The sequence below is a fragment of the Palaemon carinicauda genome, chromosome 34, assembly GCF_036898095.1.
Source record: "Palaemon carinicauda isolate YSFRI2023 chromosome 34, ASM3689809v2, whole genome shotgun sequence".
Taxonomy (NCBI): domain Eukaryota; kingdom Metazoa; phylum Arthropoda; class Malacostraca; order Decapoda; family Palaemonidae; genus Palaemon; species Palaemon carinicauda.
The window spans coordinates 76,129,438-76,155,207 of NC_090758.1; the positions used below are offsets into that span (position 1 = coordinate 76,129,438).

At 44.6% G+C, this 25,770-nt stretch overlaps 1 protein-coding gene across 1 annotated transcript; it reads right to left on the minus strand.

The window, feature by feature from the left end:
* Positions 1–1,451: 1,451 nt before the first annotated feature.
* Positions 1,452–25,055, minus strand: LOC137626466 (gastrula zinc finger protein XlCGF57.1-like). Its single transcript, XM_068357480.1, has 3 exons — positions 24,975–25,055; positions 22,473–22,631; positions 1,452–3,537 (listed from the first exon to the last, which is right to left on the minus strand). The coding sequence occupies exon 3, from the start codon at positions 2,871–2,873 to the stop codon at positions 1,716–1,718; it is 1,158 nt and encodes a 385-aa protein (XP_068213581.1). The 5' UTR covers positions 2,874–3,537; positions 22,473–22,631; positions 24,975–25,055; the 3' UTR covers positions 1,452–1,715.
* Between the last annotated feature and the right edge of the window lie 715 nt (positions 25,056–25,770).

The window sequence follows — 25,770 nt, forward strand, 5'->3', positions numbered from 1 at the left end:
TCTTGCAGTGCCTGCAACCTCATAATCCTTGTGAGTTAAGGATGGAGGATTTAGGTGAGTCTATAGATCTACCCACTGAGTCATCGGCAATCATTGACTGGCCCTCCCTGGTCCTAGCCTGGGTGGAGATGGGGCTTGGGCACCGAGTATACGTGCATATGGTCAGTCTTTAGGGCATTGTCACTGTCCCTTGTCTCTGCCATTCATGAGCGACCTTTAAACTACATACAAGCATGTGGTGGAGAAACTCCACCCACCTGTGATACAGCTAGATGTTCACTTTTGAACTTACTCACTCAGGTTCTTTTCTTGGGGGTTTCTTTAGGGTCGTGGTGGCCGATGTGGTAGGTCTCTAACTGGTGAACGCCATCTTGGGTTAAGTTCCGCTCAAACTCGTTAGTTTCTTTGGTCGCTTCAATCTGATCATATGTACTGTATATATGGTCAGCCTCTAGGACACTGTCCTGCTTGATAGGGCAATGTCACTGTCCCTTGCCTCTGCCATTCATGAGCGGCCTTCAAACCTTTAAACCACACCATCTGAAGTGCTTCATTCCTCCGGTGCATGACCCCATCCCTCCTTGATTAGCTCTACGAACAGATACATCTCAGAAGGTGGGAGACGACTGAACTTCCCTCGATGAGGTTTCCGTCATTCGGGAGAGATTATCTCGTACATCTTGCTCTACTGGAACAAGATGGGAAGGGAGAAAGGCTGGCTGCCGGTAGATGTAATTCTTACTTATCGTTCTTACCGAACGCCAGGTAAAGTAAAGCTCGTCAGAACTATCTCCACTGTCGTCTGTCTTCGAACAACCTTTCTTTTTCTACTTCTTGTAGGGGAGAGTTTTCCCTTCTCATTGACATACCTAAGTTTTCCTTTAATCTCTTCCCTGGTAGCCCTACTGGTCTTCTTCCTCTTGGGATCTAATCTATTAGTTATAATTAAACTGTATCTCATTATCTCCTATTAAAAGACAACGGTTTATATTCATGTCGGATATATTTTCGTAAATTTTCCATTCACTGGAAAATAGTTTTCCTCACCGCTATATCTTCTCTAGGTTTATAAAAGGCATAATGACAATGCATTCAATGCCCTCCTTCCTTCTCTACACTGCATGTTTTTCGTTTCCTGACCTGTGACTTTCTTGCGACATTTTGCTTAATTTTTGGAAATTATGTCTTCGCATATTTCTCCTGATAAAAGTTACAAACCCTTTTGGTTTTTCATTTGACTGTCTTGTCTAGGTACAATCTCTTTTAGTTCTCATTTGACCATCCTGCCTAGTTGTAAAGTCTTTTAGTTCTCCTCAGACCATCTTGTCTAGTTGCCATTTCTTTTAGCTCTCATTTGACTGCCTTGTCTAGTTGCAATCCCTTTTAGCTCTCATTTGACCGTCTTGTCTAGTTGCCATTTCTTTTAGTTCTCATTTGACCATCTTGTCTAGTTGCAATCTCTTCTAGTTCTCATTTGACCGTCTTGTCTAGTTGCCATTTCTTTTAGTTCTCATTTGACCATCTTGTCTAGTTGCAATCTCTTTTAGTTCTCATTTGACCGTCTTGTCTAGTTACAAACCCTTATAGTTCTCTTTTAATTAGTTCGTCTTGTTGCAATCTCTCTCACTTCTCATTTGATTTGTCTTGTCTGGTTGCTAACTCTGTGAGCCTCACATAATTTCTGGGGTGCATATTCCCATTTTCCTACGGTTCTCTCAAGTGTGACTCTCCATATGTCTCTTGAGTTGGTACTTGTAAGTAAAAGCTTCCTCGCAATCACCGCACTTGAATCTCTTCTCTCCGCTGTGAATCCTCAAATGCTGCTTGAGAACCTTCCTGTGAGGATACGATTTCCCGCACTCCAGGCACACAAATGGCCTTTCCCCAGTGTGAACTTTCGCGTGGTTCCTCAGAGCACATCTCCACGAAAACGTCTTTTCACACAAGTCGCACGCGAACGGCTTCTCACGAGTGTGAACTCTCATGTGGTTTGTCAGATCACACCTTTGATAGAACGCCTTCTCGCACACATTGCACACGAAGGGAGTTAGGCCAGTGTGAATCCTCATGTGACGAGTGAGGGCGCAACTTCTGGCGAATGCGCTGTCGCACTGCTTGCAAGCGAAAGGCCGCTCTCCTGTGTGACTCCTCATGTGAACTTTGAGGACTTCCTTCTGGGAGAAAGCTTTCCCGCATTCGTTGCACGTTAAGAGCACCTCCACTTTGGTGGGGACGTGAACTTTCCTGTGAAGTCTGAGATATCTCGTCTGGGTGAATGTTTTCCCACAATCCTGACAGACATACGGCCTCTCACCAGTATGTTTGACCTTGTGCATTGTCAGGTGGTCCTTCCGCGAGAACGACTCCCCACACTCCACGCACACGAAGGGCTTCTCTCCCGTGTGAATTCTCGTGTGGATCGTCAGAGCCACCTTCTGGGCGAAGGCTTTCCCGCAATACTCGCACGGGAACGGCCTCTCCCCCGTATGGGTCATCATGTGTTTCTTCATAGAGCCTTTGGAGATTACTTTCCCGCATATGCTGCAGACGTAACGCCTTTTCTTACTGCAACTGTTTTTTCCCTTTTCTTCTTTAACTTCCTTCTTGCACGTTAGCATAGCTTCACTGCTTCCTTCAATTTCAAATGAACATTTAATATCGCCCTCATCCGATTCCCCGTGTTCCTCCGCTTCTGTTTTCACCTCTAGAAAAGGATTGAACAAAGAGCTATCAGGAGAGGATGCAGTACAGTCGGCCATATCCCCGTTTTCGCGCTTGACCTGACAGATGGATAATGGGTCTTCCATTTCCCCTTTCAAAGGATACCCTGAGGAAGGTTCTGAATCCATTTCAGCCTCCATATTTTTGTACATACGTCTTTTTTTCTTATTTAGCCTTCATTAAAACACCAGGTTTCGAAGCATAATGAAAGTCCACAGGTTTGCTTTTATAGTCCATAAAATAGTAATTGTCAATTGCTTTGTAGAGCATTACCATCCAAATTTAGTTAACTATTCTCACACTACCCAGTCTCAAGTTTAGGAGTCTCTCTAAGGGGCCCATGTCAGTCTTACTAATTAAGTATTTATTAAGGATGAAAATTTAACAGGTCAGTAAGTATGCATCCATTAGCCCAGTTCTAAGCAGTGTACAACTAAAAGTGTTCAATGTTCAAATTTTCCTGATAAAAGCCTCTTCCTCTAAGAAAAAACTTATGAGAAACTCCCACCACAGAAACAAATGCTTGAATTAAGTAAACAATGACATGCAAGAATGACAGATAACTTATAGATATCAAACAGATATTAGAAATCTTTGTACAAAAACCACTTGAAGTGAAATCTCATTTCAATCTGAATGCCGTAAAGCTACTAATTCTAAATTCTTCTTTTTAATAGAAGAAAACTTAAAGTAATGGAACAATAATCCACTGTCTCTTCTGCAAATTTAACATGCTATGGGGACTTACATTTTCCATTACAATCTTTGACGACAATCTTAGTTCACTACCGTTTGTCTGACGATGTTTCGGAAGCTCTGAAATAAGAGAAGGTAACATACTGAAGTTAGAACACCTAAAGTAAGGACAGAAATAAAATATAATTCTTAACCCTTTTACCCCCAAAGGACGTACTGGTACGTTTCACAAAAGCCATCCCTTTACCCCCATAGACGTACCGGTACGTCCTTGCAAAAAAATGCTATAAAAATTTTTTTTTCATATTTTTGATAATGTTTTGAGAAAATTCAGGCATTTTCCAAGAGAATGAGACCAACCTGACCTCTCTATGACAAAAATTAAGGCTGTTAGAGCAATTTAAAAAAAAATATACTGCAAAATGTGCTGGGAAAAAAATAACCCCATGGGGGTTAAGGGTTGGAAATTTCCAAATACCCCGGGGGTAAAAGGGTTAAGTTATTTGAGTATGCGCCAATACAAATACAAAGCCATTGTCCTAAAATAGGAGTATAGTATGATTTCAACAAAGCTGGAATAGTCATTAAAAACTTAACTAGTTAGTTATAACTACACACTTTTGACTTCAGCCGCAAGCAGGCGTACACAAATACTCTTACTGCCTCTCAACCTCTCAAACTTGGTTGTTATATTCTTCTTCATCTTTGCAATTTAAATAGTGAAGCGTAAACATGAGCTTGTTTTTGGTAAACCTAAAATGAAGTGTGGCTGGATTATATCTAAATCTTCTGTTGATCCCCAACTACTGTGTGTTTCCTGCCCGTGGGGCGACTGTCCAAAGTCATTCCTTTGCGATGAGTGCAGATTATGGCTGCCTTTGCAGTGGGTTACATTTGCCATGAAAAAGAAGAAAGCAGCTAAGAGGGATTTTATGATATATGTGCTGATGATGCCTAACCTGATGCCATAGAAGCTTTATAGCTCCTCCTTTTCTTTTGGCGCTCCTCGACCTGTCGTGTCCTCCTCGGTTTCCTCTAGAGCTGGGTCTTCTGGAGGATTTCATTTGAGGGGGACATCAGTTTGCTCTCAGGGTTTCCTTCAGATGGCATTCGTATCACTTTCCCCTGATGAAAGTTACACTCCTCTCCTTTTTCCACAAAGTTTGCCTGATGCTGTTCAAACCGACGAAGACCAGGATCTAAGGAATTTGCAGCTGGACAACATGGCATCTGTTGAGGTTTTGACTGCTTTTGAAGAGGTCCCTGTGTCCTCTTCCTTCATGAGAGCGTCATCATCGCATCTACCTCTAACCAACTTTCCCCTGCACCCCGATTCTGCAAGCAGTGAAGTCAAGGTCTGAGCAACCATCAACAATGAAGCTCCAGAAAAGGGAGAACAACAGAGGGTTGCTACAACAGGAACTACAACATTGGGAACCACTGTCAAAGGGAAAGCAGCAGGCGCTCTCTTATACACCCACAACAAAGACAAAGGGATGGAGTCACTGATACAGGGAGTGTGGGAGCCAGGGGCCCTGGAGTGACACGTACATACAGGGGTGAATAGCACTGAAGTTAACAAGGCATGCACAAAGCAGATAAGCACAGGTTGACCAGCTCAAGAGCCTTATTATGCCCTTCTAGCTTTATTAATTTCACTTTCACTGAGGTGGAAGCCTTTTTAGCAGTTTTGTTGGCATAGGGCATGCTGTGGTACCTGATGATACCACTGGCAGGCCCCCTCAAAATGACATCGAGGTCCCTTGTCATAAGTGGTCTGCAAGGAAGAAATTCAGCACATATTGAAGTGTGGCAATCACCTCACACTACACCAGCCCTGAAAAAATGTTATTTTCATTAGTAAAATAAATTTTTGAATATACTTACCCGATAATCATGTAGCTGTCAACTCCGTTGCCCGACAGAATTCTACTGAAGGGATACGCCAGCGATCACTATACAAGAAGGGGGTGTACTCACCAGCGCCACCTGTGGCCAGGTACTGCAGTACTTCTTGTTGACACCACCTCAATTTTTCCTCGGTCCACTGGTTCTCTATGGGGAGGAAGGGTGGGTCAATTAAATCATGATTATCGGGTAAGTATATTCAAAAATTTATTTTACTAATGAAAATAACATTTTTCAATATTAATCTTACCCGATAATCATGTAGCTGATTCACACCCAGGGAGGTGGGTGAAAACCAGTGTACATGTATATCAAGAAGCTAAGTATCCCGTATTTCATATTATCAGTTATTCAAAATAACAATGAAATTATAAGTACCTGGTAAGGAAGTCGACTTGAACCATTACTCTGCCTTTAATAAGTTCGTCTTCCTTACTGAGCGCAGCGTTCCTCTTAGGAGGCTGAACAACCCTAAGGTGCTGAAGTATAAAGGGCTGCAACCCATACTAAAGGACCTCTACACAACCTCTAACCTAGGCGCTTCTCAAGAACGAATTGACCACCCGCCAAATCAACTAGGATGCGGAAGGCTTCTAGCCTACCGTAACAACCCAAAAAACAACAATAAAAGCATTCAAGAGAAAGGTTAAAAAAGGTTATGGGATTAAGGGAATGTAGTGGCTGAGCCCTCACCTACTACTGCACTCGCTGCTACGAATGGTCCCAGGGTGTAGCAGTTCTCGTAAAGAGACTGGACCTCTTTGAGATAAAATGATGCAAACACTGACTTGCTCCTCCAATAAGTTGCATCCATAATACTCTGCAGAGAACGGTTCTGTTTAAAGGCCATCGAAGTGGCTACAGCTCTCACTTCGTGGGTCCTTACCTTCAGCAAAGCAAGGTCTTCATCCTTCATGTGAGAATGAGCTTCTCTAATCAGAAGCCTTATGTAATACGAAACTGCGTTTTTGGACATAGGCATCGAAGGTTTCTTGATGGCACACCATAAGGCCTCTGATTGTCCTCGTATAGGTTTTGACCTTTTAAGATAGTATTTTAGAGCTCTGACAGGGCAAAGAACTCTCTCTAGCTCGTTACCCACCATGTTGGAAAGGCTAGGAATTTCGAACGATCTAGGCCAAGGACGTGAAGGAAGTTCATTTTTTGCTAAAAATCCGAGCTGTAGGGAACATGTTGCTGATTGGATGTGAATCCTATGTTCCTGCTGAAGGCGTGAACCTCACTAACTCTTTTGGCTGTTGCAAGGCAGACGAGGAAAAGAGTTTTGAGAGTAAGGTCTTTGAAAGAAGCTGACTGAAGAGGTTCAAACCTAGGAGACATAAGGAACCTTAAGACTACGTCTAGATTCCAGCCTGGAGTGGACAATCGACGTTCTTTAGAAGTCTCGAAAGATTTAAGGATGTCTTGTAGATCCTTGTTGGAGGACAGATCCAAACCTCTGTGGCGGAGAACTGAAGCCAACATACTTCTGTACCCTTTGATCGTAGGAGCCGAAAGAGATCTAACATTCCTAAGATGTAACAGGAAGTCAGCAACTTGGGTTACAGAGGTATTGGTAGAGGAAACTGCATTGGCTCTGCACCAGCTTCGGAAGACTTCCCACTTGGATTGATAGACTCTACGAGTGGATATCCTCCTTGCTCTGGCAATCGCTCTGGCTGCCTCCTTCGAAAAGCCTCTAGCTCTAGCGAGTCTTTCGACAGTCTGAAGGCAGTCAGACGAAGAGCGTGGAGGTTTGGGTGTACCTTCTTTACGTGAGGTTGACGTAGAAGGTCCACTCTTAGAGGGAGAGTCCTGGGAACGTCGACCAGCCATTGTAGTACCTCTGTGAACCATTCTCTTGCAGGCCAAAGGGGAGCAACCAGCGTCAGCCGTGTCCCTTCGTGAGAGACGAACTTCTGAATGACTCTGTTGATGATCTTGAACGGCGGGAATGCATATAGCTCGAGATGGGACCAATCCAGCAGAAAAGCATCCACGTGAACTGCTGCTGGGTCTGGAACTGGGGAACAGTACAAAGGGAGCCTCTTGGTCATGGAGGTGGCGAACAGATCTATCGTTGGCTGACCCCACAAGGTCCAAAGTCTGTTGCACACGCTCTTGTGAAGGGTCCATTCCGTGGGGATGACTTGATCTTTCCTGCTGAGGCGATCTGCCGAGACGTTCATATTGCCCTGAATGAACCTCGTTACCAGTGAGAGGTTTAGACTTCTTGACCAAATGAGGAGGTCCCTTGCTATCTCGTACAGCTTCCTCGAATGGGTCCCTCCCTGCTTGGAGATGTATGCCAAGGCTGTGGTGTTGTCGGAGTTCACCTCCACCACCTTGTTTAGCAGGAGGGACTTGAAGTTCATTAAAGCCAGATGAACTGCCAGCAACTCCTTGCAGTTGATGTGAAGCATTTCCTGTTCCTTGTTCCATGTTCCCGAGCATTCCTGTCCGTCCAAGGTCGCGCCCCAGCCCGAGTCTGATGCGTCCGAATAGAGATGAAGATTGGGGGTCTGAACCGCTAACGATAGACCCTCGTTGAGAAGGATGTTGGTCTTCCACCACATGAGAGTAGTCTTCATCTCTTTGGTAACAGGAATAGAGACCGCTTCGAGCGTCATATTCTTGTCCCAGTGAGCTGCTAGATGGAATTGAAGGGGGCGGAGGTTGAGTCTCCCTAATTCGGTGAACAGGGCTAACGATGACAGGGTCCCTGTTAGACTCATCCACTGTCTCACCGAGCAACTGTTCCTCTTCAGCATGCTCAGAATGCACTCTAGGGCTTGGCTGATTCTTGGGGCCGACGGAAAAGCCCGAAAAGCTTGACTCCGAATCTCCATTCCCAGGTAAACGATGGTTTGGGAAGGAATAAGCTGGGACTTTTCTAAGTTGACCAAAAGACCCAGTTCCTTGATCAAGTCCAAAGTCCAGTTGAGACTCTCCAGACAGCGACGACTTGTGGGGGCTCTTAACAGCCAGTCGTCTAAATAAAGGGAGGCTCTGATGTCCGCCAAGTGGAGGAATTTCGCTATATTCCTCATCAGTCGCGTAAACACCATAGGCGCCGTGCTTAGGCCAAAACACAGGGCTTGGAATTGGTACACAACCTTTCCAAAAACGAATCTCAGGAAAGGTTGGGAGTCTGGATGAATAGGAACGTGAAAGTAAGCGTCTTTCAGATCCAACGAGACCATCCAGTCCTCCTGCCTGACCGCTGCTAGGACCGACTTCGTCGTCTCCATAGTGAACGTCTGCTTGGTGACATAAGCATTGAGCGCACTGACGTCCAGCACCGGTCTCCAACCTCCTGTCTTCTTGGCCACCAGAAAGAGACGGTTGTAGAAGCCCGGGGATTGATGGTCCCGGACTATCACCACTGCCTTCTTCTGTAACAGGAGCGACACCTCTTGGTGTAACGCTAGCCTCTTGTCCTTTTCCTTGTAGTTGGGAGAGAGGTTGATGGGAGAAGTGGTCAGAGGGGGATTGCGGCAGAATGGTATCCTGTAACCCTCCCTTAGCCACTTGACAGACTGGGCGTCTGCACCTCTTCTTTCCCAAGCTTGCCAGAAGATCTTGAGTCTGGCTCCTACTGCTGTCTGGAGAGGAGGAGAGTCAATGTTTGCCTTTCGAAGGCTTGGGACCTTTCTTGGACCTGCCCCTGAAACCGTCTGGACGGGTACTTCCTCGGCTGGGGGCTCTGCCACGAAAGGGCGGAATAAATCTTGTAGCAGGAGTATCGGCCACTGGGGTGCGGTAAGTTCTAGGAACCGAAGGAGCAACCTTAGCCTTACGTGCTGAAGAGGCCACAAGGTCATGAGTGTCCTTCTGAATAAGAGCCGCAGACAATTCCTTGATAAGGTCCTCAGGAAACAGGAACTTAGAAAGCGGAGCAAAAAGTAACTGAGACCTTTGACAAGAGGTGATACCAGTGGAAAGGAAGGTGCAAAGTTGTTCCCTTTTCTTGAGTACTCCCGAAACAAACATGGAGGCAAGTTCGCCGGAACCATCGCGAATTGCTTTATCCATACAGGACATTATAAGCATGGCCGAGTCCTTGTCAGATGGGGCAGTCTTCTTGCTCAAGGCCCCCAGGCACCAGTCGAGAAAATTAAAAATCTCAAAGGCGCGAAAGACTCCCTTTAAGAAGTGGTCTAAGTCAGAAAAGGTCCAGCAGACCTTAGAGCGCCTCATAGCCGACCTTCGAGGAGAGTCAACCAAACTTGAGAAGTCAGCCTGGGCAGAGGCAGGGATTCCCAAGCCTGGTTCCTCTCCTGTGGCATACCATACGCCCGCCTTAGAAGTCAGCTTAGTAGGTGGAAACATGAATGACGTCTTCCCTAGTTGCTGTTTGGACTGCAACCAATCCCCTAACATTCTCAAAGCTCTCTTAGAAGATCTAGCGAAGACGAGCTTAGTGTAGGCAGACTTAACAGGTTGCATGCCTAGAGAAAACTCTGATGGAGGAGAGCGAGGGGTAGCAGAAACAAAGTGATCCGGGTAAACTTCTCTGAAAAGAGCCAGGACCTTGCGAAAGTCAATGGAGGGTGGTAACGACTTGGGTTCCTCCACGTCAGAAGAGGGATCATCCAGGTGCGCAGCTTCCTCCTCAGAAACCTCATCACCTGAGGGTTGAGAAGCGAGAGGTAAAGTTACAGCGGTATGCTGAACGGCAGAATCCTGACAAGCGGGTGCATATACACTTGCGGATTCATCCTCAAGTCTCTGTTGAAGAGGATGAGGGCTGGTAATGACAAAGTCATGAGGCTGGGAAGAAGGAGGCTCTGCGGGAGTCTGGGGAGCAAGCGTGGTGAGAGGCGACTGTAGTAAAACCTGAGGTTCAGGCTGCAAAGACTGCTCAAGCTGAGGAGAAAGAGGTAGATGCATGCGTTGAGGTGGCTGACTCATTGCATGAGGTTCATGTCTCAAGAGTTGCGCTTGCTTCAAGGGTTGAGGAGGCTGCGCAGTAAGCGGTTCCTGTCTCACGAGTTGAGGTTCTTGAGGTGGGTGCTGCGAGAGTTGAGGTGGCGCCTGCGCAGAAAGAGGCTCCTGTCTCACGAGTTGAAGTTCTTGAGGTGCTTGCCTCGAGAGTTGAGGTGTCAGCTGCGAGAGCTGAGGTGGCTGCCTCAAGGATGGCAGAGGTTGTCGTACCTCAAGAGGTTGCTGCCTCGAGGATGGTCTTACTGCAAGAAACTCTTGCCTCAAAGGTAGAGGAGGTTGTAAGGCATAAGACTCCTGTCCCCATTGTTGAGGAGGTTGCCGCGTGGTAAGAGGTTCCTGCCTTAAGGAAGGTGGAGGTTGCTGCACAACGCTGGTATCTGGCAACTCCCAACGCGGTAGCTCACGCATGGAGGTAGCTTGAGGAACCTCAACTTCGTACGTCTGGCAGACTGGACTGCGTAGAGGAGGAGGAGCGCTCGCAGGAGGAGGTGTAACCTTCTCTGCCTGAAACTCACGCATCAATACCGCAAGCTGCGACTGCATAGACTGCAGCAAAGCCATCTTGGGATCAACAGACGTTGAGGTCTGTTGAGGCAGAGCCTTAACAGAAGTTGAGGTCTGTTGAGGCATCGTCTTACCTCTCTTAGGAGGCGTGCAGTCACCTGATGACTGCGGCGAGTCAGAGCTAGCCCAATGACTACATCCGGGCTGTAGAACTCGTGCGGTCTGGACTTTACGCTTAAGAGGTCTTGAGACCTGAGTCCAGCGTTTTCTCCCCGAAAAAACTTCTGCAGACGAGGAAAATAAGGGCTCAATCGTCTGAGAGTGGAAGTGACGATCTCTGTAAGATACGTCCGCAACCACCGAGGATACTGCTGTGCGCCGATCAAGGCCTGCCGAACCCTTTTGCCCTTCGACATTGCTTCTCCCCTGGGCTTGGGAGCTTGCAAGAGGTCCCGGACTGGGAGGACGACTGGCACGCACAGAAGTACCCTCACGCACAACACTGACACTGACACTAGCACTCGGCACAGCACTGGCACTACCACTTCCCACTGCACTTTTCACTTTAAGTTCCTTGACGTCTGCCAAGAGGAACTTGTGGTCACTCACTACCGACTCCACTTTATCACCTAAAGCCTGAATGGCACGTAAAACATCAGACATATCAGGCTGAGCACAAATAGTAGGATCGGGGGTAGCCACTACAGGGGGAGGAAAAGGTTGAGGATCATGGGGTGAGGAATAAAGCGAAGAGCGAGCCGAACTCCTCCTAACTCTCTCTCTCTCTAACTTAGTGGTATACTTAAGGAATCAAACAAAATCAAGTTCCGAAAGTTCGGCGCATTCCTCACATCGATCTTCCAACTGACAGGATTTTCCCCTACAGTCGGAACAAACGGTGTGAGGATCAACCGAGGCCTTCGGAATACGCCTAATACAAGTCCTACATCGTCTTTGGGGAGGAGCTTGAGAAAGGTCGGACATCTTGAATCAAAGAACAGTCAAGGGGGATTCCAATTAAAGCAAAATATCGTTAACCATTAATCAAATCAATCTAAAAGCTATCTAAGCTAAGAGACAAGTATCCTGTATAGCGAAAGCTGAAATCTTAGAGCAATACTTCACCAAAAACCGTGAACAAGACTCCAAAATTATAAGCGTATCCATGTAGGTCTTGCCGGAAGCACGACAGAGGAAAAATTGAGGTGGTGTCAACAAGAAGTACTGCAGTACCTGGCCACAGGTGGCGCTGGAGAGTACACCCCCTTCTTGTATAGTGATCGCTGGCGTATCCCTTCCGTAGAATTCTGTCGGGCAACGGAGTTGACAGCTACATGATTATCGGGTAAGATTAATATTGAAAAAGTCACCAACATAACTCCAAGTCTCCCTACTCCTGAAGCAACCTCCCCAGGCCATACCCGGAAGCTTCAGCAAACCGCAAACTCGATGAGGAGTGCAAAGTGCTAAACAATCTCTTAGGCATTGTCATGTGCACTGCTAAGAGTGAACAGAGAGAAAACTTAGCCTTCCCAAACCTCAAAGAATAAGTGTGCCTTTAACAAGACATGATTTACACTTGGTATACGGGGGAAAATTACAAACAATCATGGCACTTAGGTGCAGAGTGAGTGAATTTATCGCAGTGTACATTCTTCAATTGCAATCATTCTTTTCATTATTCACAGCAAAACACTATCAACCACTCAAGCTAAAAAGAATGAGAACAAGATTAACCAGCCTCGCATAGGATGCAAAAATAGGACTGTCCTCGTTGCTGCCAAAGAAAAAAGTGAAGTGTCTTTGACAGGACAGTGGAACGGAGCTACTGACCTGCGCTCACCATCTGTCGTTAACTATTTCAACGGGCGTTCCAGCACCATTGAAGATATTTCCTATTTTAAAGAATAATAGGTTTGTATACAAAGAGGAACAAATAAAACTCTTATTTAAAAGGTTTCAATGAACTATTTGGAGCAATTAACACTATAAAATAGAAATGTTAACACATCAACTATTGACTTAATGCAGCCCTGTGTTTTGTACATTAAAGGAATGATTTGTGCCCTTCATTAAATTCAAATCATTAATTGCTCATACATCAGAAAGCCTGTTAATATATTACAAATAATATTCACATAAAAAATAATAACAGACAACCAACAATAACTACAAGTGTATTAACAAAAGAGGATAAGAATTAAAGTTTCCAAATATGACAAATTTGAAAGTAATTTGTATTTTTCTTAATAGAAACCTTGAGCTCTTCATGAATATACTTTTGGCAAACTGGAAACTAGCCATAAGACTTTTAGCGAGGTATAACTACACACCGCTAGTTAGCGGGGGCGGGGGTGGGGATGGGGGAGTGGGGGCAGTACCGGCTACCCAGCTCACAAACACACACATGCTATCTCGTCACTTTTGATTGCAGGGAGGGACTTGTAGGGGGACAGATGATGGCAGGACAAAACTGTATAAAGAGCTTGTTTGTATCGTTAGGAAAAATACAAATCACCTTCAAATTTGCCATTTGTTCCAACACTATACAAACCCTTTCGCTCTTTATACAAAGACTCACCCTTAGGTAGGTGGAAGTTCCAACCAACTGGCTGGGTTTTGACCAGGGATGTTCTTCCGTGCTTTGCACAAACTTTATAGAGGAACACCCGGACACGTCGCTAATCTCTCGTGCATGTGCGCAAGATAGCGGCCAGGATCCGTGTGATTGTGTGATAACTATTATGAATTGTCCAGGTAAGATTTCTTGGAGTCATAAGACTCCATGGAACTCACCATTGGACATTGCCCAATTCCTGCCTGGCTAGGGGAATGGAGACGTAACAAATATATAAACCTATATCAGGTTACACAAGGGAAATTGTTCATTCCTGCACACGGAGGTGGCCAGCTTACAGCGTACCGAAGGTGCTGTATCCCAGGAGAGGGGAAGATGAAGGAAAGAAGAAGCCAGTCACTCTTATCATTCATTCCAGACTTAATCCTGGGTCACGTCTACCCTCAACCGTCGGTTACTTGTCCAGCAAGGGAGCATGAGATGTTTAGACACCTTGTTGTGCAGCCACCAGAGGACCAATGGAGAACGTCTCTGTGCTGTTCCTGTGGGTTACATCTTGCAGGTAGAGGGCGGTGAAGGTCGTCTGATGTTTCCACACTCCTGCACCACAGAGTAGTTCCTAAATGCTAGGGACGTGCTTATGCCCCTAACATCATGAGCTCTGTGTTTACGCCCTTGCGTGGGGAGAGTCAGGATTCAAGGGGCAATCTATCACCTTGCAGATCCACGCAGAGATCGTATTCCTGTGACCCTCCTTTTAGCCCTCCTCGTGCTAACAAACATTCTGTTACTAGGGGACAAGCTTCCGTGATCCGTTTGAGGTGGCACCTCAGCGCCCTCACTGGGATGATTGACCGTTGATTTGGGTCACCCGTTATGAAGACTCTCAATCTGTTAGTGCCTGAATCTAGGATCCACTACAGCTAGATTTTTGAGTCTTTGCAATGAACTCAGGGACCTGTCCCCATCCCCTTGAATGGGAGACGTCATAGGAAAGACCGTGTAACTCACTGAATCTCCTGACCGAGGCCAGGGAGAGCATGAAAATTGTCTTAAGTGTCAGGTCAAGACCTGAAGTCTGACGCAGCAGTTCATAAGGTGCTCCTTTCAGGGATCGTAGTACTGTACACAAACTACATTCCAGGTAAGGCGGTCTAACTTTTGAATGAGAAGTACACTAGAAACTCCACATGGGGAGAGACAATTCCAACAAGGCGGAAATATCTCCTTTCAGTCTAAAGGGGGGGGGGGGGCGGGGATCGTAAAGACGATGACCTGGAAGTAAGCGCTCCTGAAGACTTGCAAGGTTGCTCGTGCTGCGAAAACCGGCGGGAATCGCGATTGAGATCGCGCGATGGAAAAATGTTATTTTTATTAGTAAAATAAATTTTTGAATATACTTACCCGATAATCATGTAGCTGTCAACCTCCGTTGCCCGACAGAATTCTATGGAGGGATACGCCAGCTATCACAATACTAGAAGGGGGTGTACTTACCAGCGCCACCTGTGGCCAGGTACTCAAGTACTTCTTGTTGACACCTCCTCAATTATTCCTCGGTCCACTGGTTCTCTATGGGGAGGAAGGGAGGGTCGATTAAATCATGATTATCGGGTAAGTATATTCAAAAATTTATTTTACTAATAAAAATAACATTTTTCAATATTAAACTTACCCGATAATCATGTAGCTGATTCACACCCAGGGGGGTGGGTGAAAAACCAGTGTACAAGACTAAAGGATAGCTAAGTATCCCGTATTTCATATAATCAGTTATCCACAATAACAATGAAATAATAAGTACCTGGTAAGGAAGTCGACTTGAACCGTTACTCTGCCTTTAATAAGATCGTCTTCCTTACTGAGCGCAGCGTTCCTCTTGGGAGGCTGAATCAACTCAAAGGTGCTAAAGTATACAGGGCTGCAACCCATACTAAAGGACCTCATCACAACCTTTAACCTCGGCGCTTCTCAAGAAAGAATTGACCACCCGCCAAATCAACAAGGATGTGGAAGGCTTCTTAGCCGACCGTACAACCCATAAAAAGTATTCAAGAGAAAGGTTAAAAGGTTATGGGATTATGGGAATGTAGTGGCTGAGCCCTCGCCTACTACTGCATTCGTTGCCACGAATGGTCCCAGGGTGTAGCAGTACTCGTAAAGAGACTGGACATCTTTGAGATAGAATGATGCGAACACTGACTTGCTTCTCCAATAGGTTGCATCCATAACACTCTGCAGAGAATGGTTCTGTTTGAAGGCCACTGAAGTAGCCACAGCTCCCACTTCATGTGTCCTTACCTTCAGCAAAGCAAGGTCTTCTTCCTTCAGATGAGAATGTGTTTCTCTAATCAGAAGCCTGAATAGTAAGAAACTGAGTTCTTAGAACTTGGAAAAGAAGGTTTCTTGATAGCACACTATAAGGCTTCTGATTGTCCTTGTAAAGGTTAAGACCTTTTTAGATAGTACCTAAGAGCTCTAACTGGGCAAAGTACTCTCTTCAGATCATTCCCCACCAAGTTGGACAGGCTTGGGATCTCGAACGACTTAGGCCAAGGACGTGAAGGAAGCTCGTTTAGCAAAAACCGAGCTGCAAGGAACATGTAGCCGTTTCAGATGTGAAAACAATGATCCTGCTGAAGGCGTGGATCTCACTTACTCTTTTAGCTGTTGTCAAGCACACGAGGAAAAGTTTTTAATGTGAGGTCCTAAAAAGAGGCTGATTGGAGAGGTTCAAATCTTGATGACATAAGGAACCTTAGGACCACGTCTAGATTCCAGCCTGGAGTGGACAACCGACGTTCCTTTGAGGTCTCAAAAGACCTAGGGAGGTCCTGTAGATCTTTGTTGGTGGAAAGATCCAAGCCTCTGTGGCGGAAAACCGCTGCCAACATACTTCTGTAACCCTTGATCGTAGGAGCTGAAAGGGATCTTACTTTCCTTAGATATAACAGGAAGTCAGCAATCTGGGTTACAGTGGTACTGGTTGAGGAAACTGCATTGGTCTTGTACCAGCTACGGAAGACTTCCCCTTGAGACTGATAGATTCTGAGAGTGGATGTTCTCCTTGCTTTGGCAATCGCTCTGGCTGCCTCCTTCGAAAAGCCCCTAGCTCTTGAGAGTCTTTCGAAAGTCTGAAGGCAGTCAGACGAAGAGCGTGGAGGATTGGGTGTACCTTCTTTACGTGAGGTAGACTTAGAAGGTTCACTCCTAGAGGAAGAGTCCTGGGAATGTCGACCAGCCATTGCAGTACCTCTAAGAACCATTCTCTCGCGGACCAGAGCGGAGCCAACCAACGTCAGCCGTGTCCCTTTGTGAGAGGAGAACTTCTGAAGTACCCTGTTGACAATCTTGAACGGCGGGAATGCATACAGGTCGAGATGGAACCAATCCAGCAGAAAAGCATCCACGTGAACTGCTGCTGGGTCTGGAATCGGAGAACAATACAACAGGAGTCTCTAGGTTATCGAGGTAGTGAACAGATCTATGGTTGGCTGACCCCACAGGGCCCAAAGTCTGTTGCAAACATTCTTGAGAAGGGTCCACTCTGTGGGGATGACCTGACCCTTCCGTCTGAGGTGATCTGCCATGACATTCATACCGCCCTGAATGAACCTCGTTACCAGTTAGCTTTCGATCTTTAGACCAGATGAGTAGGTCCCTTGCGATCTAGAACAACTTCCACGAAAGAGTCCCTCCCTGCTTGAAGATGTAAGCCAGGGCTGTGGTGTTGTCAGAGTCCACCTCCACCACTTTGTTAAGCTGGAGGGACTTGAAGTTTATCAAGGCCAGAATAACCGCCAACAACTCCTTGCAATTGATGTGAAGTGTCCTTTGCTCCTGATTCCATGTTCCCGAGCATTCTTGTCCGTCCAAAGTCGCACCCCAGCCCGTGTCTGATGCGTCCGAGAGGAGACGGCGGTCGTGTTTCTGAACAGCCAAAGGTAGACTTCCTTGAGAAGAAAGCTGTTCTTACACCACGCTAGAGAATGTCTAGACTGTCTGGGTCGTACAGACAACTCCTTATCGGGTTGCTGAGGTTGCCGCACTGCGTCACAACAAGTCACTTCTGTTGGTTGTTGAACGTCTTCCCCGTGACACATTGACTCCGTAAACAAAAAATCCTCTAACAAGGACTAAGCTTGGACTGCATGTCTTGCAACACAGCTCAAGGTCTATGGGAGCAGGTGTGGTAACAGACGGGATTAGCGACTGAAGTGGAACCATTACCTTCCCTGGAAGCATGTTACGCTTAAATAAAAGTCCATAGGAGGCTATGCAGCTAAAGGCTCCCTCCAAATGACAGAGTCCTCAAGGGAATATCAGAAGGAGGGAGAAAAGAACTTTCTCATCTACAGGGACCATATCCTAGAAAAGCTAAGTTCTCTCAGTGAGGGTTCACTGGTGCAAAAGCAGCAGACTAGAAGGCAACGTTATGAAACTGCTTGACAGTCTAGTGAGTTGGCAACAACCAAAGATGTGTGACTGAGAAGCATGCGGTAAGGTATGCAGAGCATGTTGTATGCAGAGTATGCTGTATGCAGAGCATGCTGAATGTAGAGCATGTTGTATGCAGAGCATGCTGAATGCAGAGCATGCTGTATGCAGAGCATGTTGTATGCAGAGCATGCTGAATGCAGAGCATGCTGTATGCAGAGCATGTTGTATGCAGAGCATGCTGTATGCAGAGCATGCTGTATGTAGAGCATGTTGTATGCAGAGCATGCTGAATGCAGAGCATGCTGTATGCAGAGCATGTAGTATGCAGAGCATGCTGTAAGCAGAGCATGCTGTATGTAGAGCATGCTGTAAGGTAAGCAGAGCGTGTGCATGGCGTTTAACATTTCTCAGAAATTCCATGACCAGTGCTAGAGTGCTTTATGCATGCTTGCATGGGTTTAAATATCAACATAATATTTACCTTACATTCATAACTCATGATTCATATTTTTTGCCATATTCTGCGATATTGTTAAAAATATATTGCAAGGAATACAAATATATTTTTATAAGTAATACAAATAACCTCCATTATCATAAGGTTTGAAAATGGAGGTAAGGTATGCTGAACAGCAGAGTCAGAACGAGCTGGAACAACAATAGTTGTGGTTTCCTCTTCAAGACTCTGTTGAGGGAACACCTGAGGCTCAGTCTGCAAAGGCTGATCAAAGGAAGTAGCAGAAGGTAGGCGCATGGGTGGAGGAGGCTGACTCCTGGCATGAGTGGCTGAACCCAAGGGTTGCGCTTGCTGAGCGGTTGGCGGAAGCGGAGTAGCAAGTTCCTGTTCCTGTGGTGTGAGCGGAGCGCGATGAGGTAGAGGCTGCGCAGAACAAGGTAAATGTCTCGCAAGCTGAGGCTCCTGAGGCGCAAGGCTAAGGTGTAGTGGTGCTTGCCTTGTGGAGGGTTGAGCTCGCTGCAGCGAGAGCTGAGGAGACTGACTCAAGGACGGGAGAGGTTGTTGTACCTCAACCGAGTGTTGCATCACTGGTGGAGCAGCAAGTGGAGGCGGAGGAAGAGAGGTATAATCCTCCTGATCCCATTGTAAAGGTTGCCTTAAAGAAGGCGGAGGCTGAGCACCACTGGGAACAGCCAACTCAGAACGTGGCTCAACATCGTACGCCTGGCAGGTGGTACTGCGATCAGGCGGAGCGAGCGCAGGCGGAGGGAGTGTAGGCGGAGGCGGAGGCGCAACACTCTCAGCCCGACACTCACGCATCAAGACCGAAAGTTGTGACTGCATGGACTGCAGTAGAGTCAACTTGGGGTCGGCAGACACTAAGGTCTGCTGAGGTAAAGCCTTAACAGCAGAGATCTGTTGCGGCAGAACCTTACTCCTCTTAGGCGGAGTGCATTCAACTGATGACTGAGGAGAGTCAGAGCTAACCCAAAGACTGCATCCGGGTTGTTGAACTCTAACTTCGTACGTCTGGCATAGGTCTGGACTTTATGTTTAAGAGGTCTTGAGACCTGAGACCAGCGTTTTCTCCCCTAAATTTCTTCTGCAGACGAGCAAAATAAGGGCTCAATCGTCTGCGGGTGGGAGTGACGGTCTCGGTAAGACACGCCCACAACCACCGAGGATACTTCTGTGCGCCGATCAAGGCCTGCTGAACCCTTTTGTCCTTCGACATTGCTTCTCCCCTGGGCTTGGGAGCTTGCAAGAGGTCCCGGACTGGGAGAACGACTGGCGCGCACAGAAGTACCCTCACGCACAACACTGACACACTTTGCGCTAATCACTTATCACTTTGATTTTCTGTTTGCACTTATTTCACTGTACTCGAAACTTTAAGTGGTTTGTACCTGAAACACGCAATTCTATCCTTTCTCAAAAGTTAGTAATTGCGAAAACAGAATTACAATGTAACAGAAAAATCTAATGAAAGATAAATAATTCAGTGGCTGGAAAGAGACTAAACACTAGATCACTCTAGAAACGTTTACTTTCTTCCCCTAAAGAGACTAGGGAGAAGAGCAAAAACGATAACAACGTTACTCGTACGCCTGGCAGGCTTGAATGAAACGTTTATCCTCCTCTTTCTCCCTCCGTCTCTATCTCTCTCTCTCTCTCTCTCTCTCTTGACTTAGAACCTGAGAGAAGAGCCCAATCATATATATCGTTAAAACATATTATTGTTAAAGGAAAAAACTGAAATATTTCCCAAAATGAAAAGTTCCTTTATTAGGATTAAAACCATTAAGTTAAGAAAGAATGAACAAAACGCTAGACACGGTTACTCTTACTGCAATGTGAAACCGTGAAAATTCTTTCTCTATCGTAACGATAGAGTGCAAGTTGAACGTTCTGAACGTCAACAACTGCAGAGACAAAACAAAACGTTAGTTCAACTTTGAAAACAGTACTAGACTATCAAAGAAATTCTTTCAAAGACATTAAAATAGCATAATATGTTAACAGGTAAAACCGAAATGACGGGCTCAATGTTAATTAACTTCGGTACCAAGAAAAGACCGCCTACTATTAGGAAGGTCGAATATAAACAAATATAAAAATTAATTTTAATAAGTTTATAAAAAAAGGAAGTTAATCGAAGAGGCCTATAAGAGGCGGAGAGATATAAAATAAATCTATAACTTTTGTTAAGCAAAATTAAGAAAGAGAGTCTATACTCTCTTAGACACCAACACTTCCGTCTAAGGGAAGGGTCGGCCATTTAAAGGTGAAAGAGAGTTCATACTCTCTTCGTCACCATAATTAATCAAATTAATTCCAAAAGCTAACTAAGCTAATATAGAAGTTTCCAGTAAAGCGACAGCCGAAATCAAAGAGAAATACTTCACCAAAGTCGTGAAAATACTCCAAGAACATAAGCGTATCCCAGAACGTCTTGCCGGAAGCACGACAGAGGAATAATTGAGGAGGTGTCAACAAGAAGTACTTGAGTACCTGGCCACAGGTGGCGCTGGTAAGTACACCCCCTTCTAGTATTGTGATAGCTGGCGTATCCCTCCATAGAATTCTGTCGGGCAACGGAGGTTGACAGCTACATGATTATCGGGTAAGTTTAATATTGAAAAATCGCAGGTTCGCGCGCGGGCGAACATTGGCGCACATGCGCGCGGAGATGCGGGCGCGCGTGGGCACGTGGGCGCGCAGGCGAAAGTGCGCGCAGGTGAGGGTGCACGCGGTCTTAAGGGCGAGCGCTGGCGGCCGGGAGAATGACGGCGCGCAGGCGAGCGATGGCGCGTTGGCGAGCGATGGCACGTAGGGCGAGAAGGTGAATGACTGCGCACAGGTGAGATAGCGCGTGGGCGCGTAGGAGACCTTCGGCGATCAGAAACGTGGGCGCGCGGGCGTGTTGGAGAGCGCTTGCGCGCAGGCGAAGGATCGCTCGGGTGCCACAACAACGTCGACAATAGACAGAGGATCTACCTCTGCTATCACCGGTGACTGTTTGACAGCTGCACCCAACTGGATCAGGTCAAACAGGGCTTCCCTGGAGGGCGAGCCCTTAAGCCCCAAGGAAGCCCAAAGCTGCAACAAATCATCATTACATACAGTTATTAATATCCTCCCCTGGAGGAGGAGGAGGAGCTGCCTAGCTATGGGAGGCAACTCCCTCTCCCGAACCCCGAGGTTGGGCAACAAAAGAATGGCCTACGCTACCACTCGACGGCCTCTCACGAGAGACCGATCGAGTGGGAGCTTCGGAGGAGGTTCAGGCAACGGAAGAAGAGTCTTTGGTACCTTCCTTCTTCAAGGAAGCCCTTGAAGGAGAAAGGTCACGCCTAGACTTCTTCTTCCGTCGCCGGGAAAACCTCTCCCACTGGGAGGTAGACCACTCCCTACAAGTTTTGTCTTTATCACACCGTTGACCTCTGCAGTACTGACACAAGGTGTGAGGGTCCTTCTCGACCGCCGACATGAACGTCCCACAAGGGCGGTCGGGTAAGCCAGGGCACTTCCGCATGATAGAGGTAGAGGCCAACTTCCGTGCACACAACTGCAAGAAAAAGCAAAAAAAGATTAAGGCTGTAAAAATGCGAGGGTGAGAACAGACACGTCTGACCATCACCCGAGCCAAAAGTGAAGTGAATCAGTTCACCGGTGTGTGAGGGGGGAGGGGTAGCTAGCTACCCCTCCCCTACCCCCTCGCTAACTAGCGAGAGGGTAGTTAACCCTCGTTATAAATCTAATGGCTCGTCATTCAGCTACGCCGAAATTAATACCCCCTATGTAAATAGCTAAGATTTGTATTTCGGTAACGGAACAAACTCCACTTAAAAGTCTTATGGCTATCTTCCAGCTTCGCTGAAACTAAATTCCCTATAAGGAGCGAAGGCGTTTGTAAAGAGTGATGGAATAATCTAAAATTTTTGTAAATGAAAATATCAAAAGTATTTTAAAATAACTCTTTCTCTCTTTGTTCAATAACTCTATTAGCAAAGAAAAATATTCCCATAATGGTGCTGTACCTTTCAGCGAAAAATCGGTCGGCGAAATGTTCACTTCATACCGAACCATAGAAATATCTATGCAAGACTTTAGTATGTTCATTGCGCACATATATTCATAATCTTTTTCTAAAACATCGTAAGATTATATGTAAATCCATTATTTATGTACAGTAGTTTGACAATTTGACAACATACTCACTCAGGGAAAAAACTTGAAAGCATCACTCATAGCATACGTCCTTCAAGCTTCAATAGGTTCAGAATAAAAGCAACGGCTACCTGGATTGCTGGCTCATCTTCAAAAGCACATTCAAATGCGGCTGGTATTTGAAGGCGAAAGCAGCTACGCAAAACATCGCTGAAACATTAATAAGTTTTCATTGAGAATACAAACTGGAACACAAATATTAATAGGCTCATGTCAAGTCTCATACAAATAGGAATTTAAATATTGACTCTGATAAGACACTTGCCTTAACCAATTGATAGTGACTGGCAATTTACGAAAAGGCTTCGGCTATCTATTCTAGACAAAATCCTGTAATAGGCTTTAGATACAAAGGACTATAACAAAACTTTAATCATTGACAGAATAGTTTAGAGAATAAATTCATAGGCTACTAGTTTAAATATGTTGAAAGAAATGAAGAAGGATAGATGTTTGTTATTTATTTTAGGTAGTATAAAGTAAAAACAATGGCATAATTAATGTTAAAGCTTAAAAGCAAAATGAAATTACCTTAGGGATAACATACATACATACCCCCCCCCTCTCTCTCTCTCTCTCTCTCTCTCTCTCCCTCCCTCTCTCTCTCTCTCTCTCTCTCTCTCTCTTTCTCTCTCTCAGATGATTACACATTAAAGGCTCTTAATTTTCGTTATGACAATAGTTGATTACTCTTCATATTTTGCGTAACTTCTGCCTAGTTACATTTTTTCCTCTCGTTGTCCGTACAGCAAAAGGATGGATAGAGTTAATTAAGATGAAATAATAGATTGAAATCTTGTCCCTGATGAAACCCTAAGCAATAGAAAGTAGTGGGCAAGGTTGGTAAAGACTGTTTTAACCTCTGGGTACTTGGCCCACTGGGTTTGAAGGTTTAAAGGCAACTCGTGAATGGCAGAGGCAAGAGACAGTGACATTGCCTATCGAGCAGGACAACGCCCGAGAGACTGATCACATATACATATGGTCAGTGCCCAAGCCCCCTCTCCACCCTAGCTAGGACCAGGAAGGGCCAGGCAATGACTGCTGATGACTAAGCATATAGACTTATAGGCTCCCCCAAAACCCCCATCCTTAGCTCACAAGGATGGTTAGCTTGCAGCGACCAAAGGAACTAACAAGTTTGAGAGGGACTCGAACTCACGTCTGGCTATCACCAGACATAGGCCACCATAACTGTATATAATTTTCTAATACGTTTTGTTCCGAATTATACAAAACAAAATACTTAATATGATTATCCCGGGGTAAAAGCTGGTTCGGCCGTAAGAGCTCAGGGTACTCCTTGCATAGAAAACGAAAATCCTTCATGTCGTCATCACCCAAATTTTTCTTGGTTTTATTGTATCTACGAGTATGTTCGCTAAAGAACTAACGCTAATTATTCACTTAATATGCTCGCAATTAAGAATTATTTTATAACTCCTGTTCTGACAAGCGGTACACGAGTGGGCGAGTATTTCGGCGGACTAAAAATTGGCGACCCAACCACCTACGCACTACCCGAGCTTGGTAAAATATTGAAAGGTAGATTAAAAATAGGTAAAAAAGTAAAAATACTTAAGATTGAACACTGCAGAGACAAATTTTAAAAAAGGATGACTTTCCACCAATTATTTGCATGAGGACAGGGTAATATTTCGGTAGAGTCCCACCCAGCAACATTACCGGTGTGACGGTCTGAACTATCCCCCGGTCTCAGAATTCTCCTTGATAATCTGCGCATGCGCGAACATTACCGTTTGCCAGTGCATACGAGGTTGATGTTTTACTTTCCTGTAATGTTACCGTGCGCAGCTCAACATTACCGCTTGCCAGTGCATACGATCTTGATGTTTTATTTTCATGCGAGTGAAGCGAGCTAATGGCGGGAAAGAACCATTATACAATGTCAAGGAGAATTCTGAGACCGGGGGATCGTTCAGACCGTCACACCGGCATGCTAGTACAGTACATAGGAGATGGATATTTTTTTCTTATTGCGAGTGAAGCGAGCCCACGGCTAAGCAAAATCCACTAGAATTGGGTAATATTTCGATAGAGCCTGATGGTTTTTGCTCGGCCAAGGGCTCGCTTCGCTCCTTTGTACTGGCAGGCGGTAATTACGCTGGGTGGGACTCTACCGAAATATTACCACAAATATTTACCAGGGAACCTTAGGGAATGTTATAGATTTGGTTTTTCCAATTCTAAAATCTTTATAAATAAAAACTTGTCATTTCTCACAAAATATTGTCATGAGAATTATTTAAATACTAGCCAATACAACAGACAAACATTTATTTTCTATATTATGGATATTGTATAATACATTTCTACCTCGAGACTTTTCTACAATCTCCGTCACTTGGTATACTAAACTCGTCCTGTAACATACTATAATAACCTAATGTAGTCTGCCTATTATATATACTTATATAACAGCATAATCTACCAAATTATATTCTAAAAACGTTTAATTACACCTAAAATTACCTTAAAATACCTAAAATTAGGACACAGTTCTAAGATCACCGTATTACCACGAGTAAACAGTATCTGTCATTTCAGTTGTCGGTTTAAACCTTTATCTTTACATCGGCTCCTCAATTTCCTTAATTTCTCATAGTTTTCCCTAATTTTTATTTTATATTATTTTACTTATTTTTATTCAGTCTATTATGCTTTTTATTTATAGTTCTGTTTCTTCTTTTATTTCATTTCTTCATATTTCCCATTCTTTTGTTAATATTCTCTTTTATTCGATTGATTTTATCAGTCAAGTGTTTTTAATATTTTTTTCCTGTATTTCAGACCAAAATAAATGAAAAAAAAATGGCTCTATTTTTATTTATTTAATAGATTATATATATATATATATATATATATATATATATATATATATATATATATATATATATATATATATATATATATATATATACATATATATATATATATATATATATATATATATATATATATATATATATATATATATATATATATATATATATATATATGTGTGTGTGTGTGTGTGTGTGTGTGTGTGTGTGTATATATATATATATATATATATATATATATATATATATATATATATATATATATATATATATATATATATATATATATACATAGTCTTTATTTGCATTATGTAATTGTATTATAAATAAATACTTTTTTAATTCATCCTTTCTGTTGATTTTATGTATATATTGAAATCAGCACAAGACATAGATGGAAAAGTTCCTAAATAAGAATAAGGAAAACTATCAGAAAAGACCAAAAA

What these genes read in the sequence shown, in the direction of transcription:
- LOC137626466 (XM_068357480.1), bottom strand. Translation starts at nt 2,873, where the DNA reads ATGTACAAAAATATGGAGGCTGAAATGGATTCAGAACCTTCCTCAGGG.